Source organism: Anarrhichthys ocellatus, unplaced genomic scaffold (assembly GCF_004355925.1).
Source record: "Anarrhichthys ocellatus isolate YVR2014 unplaced genomic scaffold, GSC_Weel_1.0 scaffold128, whole genome shotgun sequence".
Lineage (NCBI taxonomy): Eukaryota > Metazoa > Chordata > Actinopteri > Perciformes > Anarhichadidae > Anarrhichthys > Anarrhichthys ocellatus.
The window spans coordinates 182,995-184,789 of record NW_022280158.1 but is presented as its reverse complement, the minus strand read 5'-3'; the positions used below and the strand labels follow the sequence as shown (position 1 = coordinate 184,789).

At 46.4% G+C, this 1,795-nt stretch overlaps 1 protein-coding gene across 1 annotated transcript in view; it reads left to right on the top strand.

Annotated features, from left to right (window-relative positions):
* efr3a (EFR3 homolog A (S. cerevisiae)) overlaps positions 1-1,795 on the top strand; it is a 54,811-nt gene that overhangs the window by 37,024 nt on the left and 15,992 nt on the right. Inside the window, exons 11-13 of the mRNA XM_031877191.1 lie at positions 51-218; positions 326-440; positions 1,232-1,283. Of these exons, the coding sequence (XP_031733051.1) occupies positions 51-218; positions 326-440; positions 1,232-1,283 (335 nt within the window). The remainder of the gene's footprint in view (positions 1-50; positions 219-325; positions 441-1,231; positions 1,284-1,795) is intronic.

Genomic DNA, 1,795 nt, shown 5'->3' with positions numbered 1-1,795 from the left:
GTGTGTGTGTGTGTGTGTGTGTGTGTGTGTGTGTGTGTGTGTGTGTGCAGGCCCCACCGTGCTGGAGGTGTTCAACACGCTGCTCAAACACCTGAGGATGAGCGTAGACTTCGAGCTGGGCGAGAGCTCCAGGAGGAACTCCAGCATCAGCGTGTCTTCAGGTCGCAGCAAAGAGAGCGAGGAGAGGATCGTCCAGAACGCCATCATCCAGACCATCGGTACTCTCTGCTTCCTGTCTCATCGGGAGCCTTTCTGTTGTTGTTTGTAAAACTATGTAATGCGTTTAACCTCAAAAAGAGATATGACTCATCGTCTCCCCCGCCAGGCTTCTTCGGTGGAAACCTGCCAGACTACCAGCGCGCTGAGGTCATGATGTTCGTCATGGGCAGGGTGCCCGTCTACGGGACCCCCTGCCACACCTTGGACACCGTGAAGATCGGGTGAGTCACACGCCGTCGTTACCCAAGAATCAAAGCGCTCTCATCTGTTCTCTAAGCCTCTGAACCGCACAATCCACCAGTTTAAAGACGCGTTTTATATCTTATGTGCCAAAATTACACAATTTATTATATCTAGAATCTGTAAAAACCTCAGTCTCTCTGTCTGTCTTCTTCCTCTTCCTCTTCCTCTTCTCCTTCTTCTTCTCCTTCTTTTCCTCCCCCTTACAAAGTGAATTGTGTATTAATCTGTCCTCGCCTCACCTCCTGGACGTCCTGCAGTGAATTCAGCTGCCGGTTCACTGAGACGACCAAAAGCAATAAAAACAATCTAATCCCTTCAGGCCTCAGGAGAGCAAGAACAGATAATCCCAAATCAAACGAGCCCCGTCCTCCTCCTCCTAACCCCTCCTACCCCAACACTACAGTGGCCCTGATACGCCAAAATGCTACGATAATATTTCACCATGAAAGTTTTCACAATGTATATGTGAATTCCAGCATTGGGAGGTTACATTAAAGCCCTTCACAGTCCTGTAGATGTCCTCCCTTTCATTAAGCAAACAGACTATATCTGGAGAATGATGCAGAAGTTGAGCCTCGATCAGCCGTGTGGTGTTCTGAGCCTCAGTTACAATGCTTTAAAGATAAATAAGGAAGCTGCAGTGTTGGCCACTGTCATGCTGTTTATGGTACGGCCAGTCAGAGCTGACTGCATCGCTGTAGTGACGGTGAACTCGGCGTGTTGGTTCTGACGGAATAACGTGACGTCCTCTTCCTCTGCTGTCACTCAGGCATCACGGCACCAAGCGGATCCAGACCATGCTGCTCAGCTCGCTCATCATGGTGAGTCCGTCTCTTTGTCTCTTTGTTTGGACCCTGGATTTAATCAGCTGATTTCACTGTTGCAAACATCACAGGAAGTGATGCTTTGAACATTCTGGTTTATTTGTAATAAACAGAAGAAGAAGAAAACTCCACCGTGGCTTCATGGACAGAGGAAATGGTGCCACATACAAACAATTAACAACCAAACAAGGACAAAACATAATAGATAGTAGTCTAGTATATAATCAACCAATGGATTGTGAAATAAAAATGATTAAAGTGCGTTATTGCAGCTCACTTTTATTTGATTTTGGTACATTTATATTGTGAAAATGTTCTTTTTAAAAAGTCACTTTTTGTGTCATGATGACATTTTCCCCACTTCATTATTTATGTACCGTTTAACAGTTCTGTCTCTTTGGAGATAACACTTCAACGCTTCCTTCTCTCTCATTACCTTCTTCTGTGAGAGACCGACACGAGGAGGCACAGGTGGCACCAACACACCCAGCACTGCTGCACACACACAC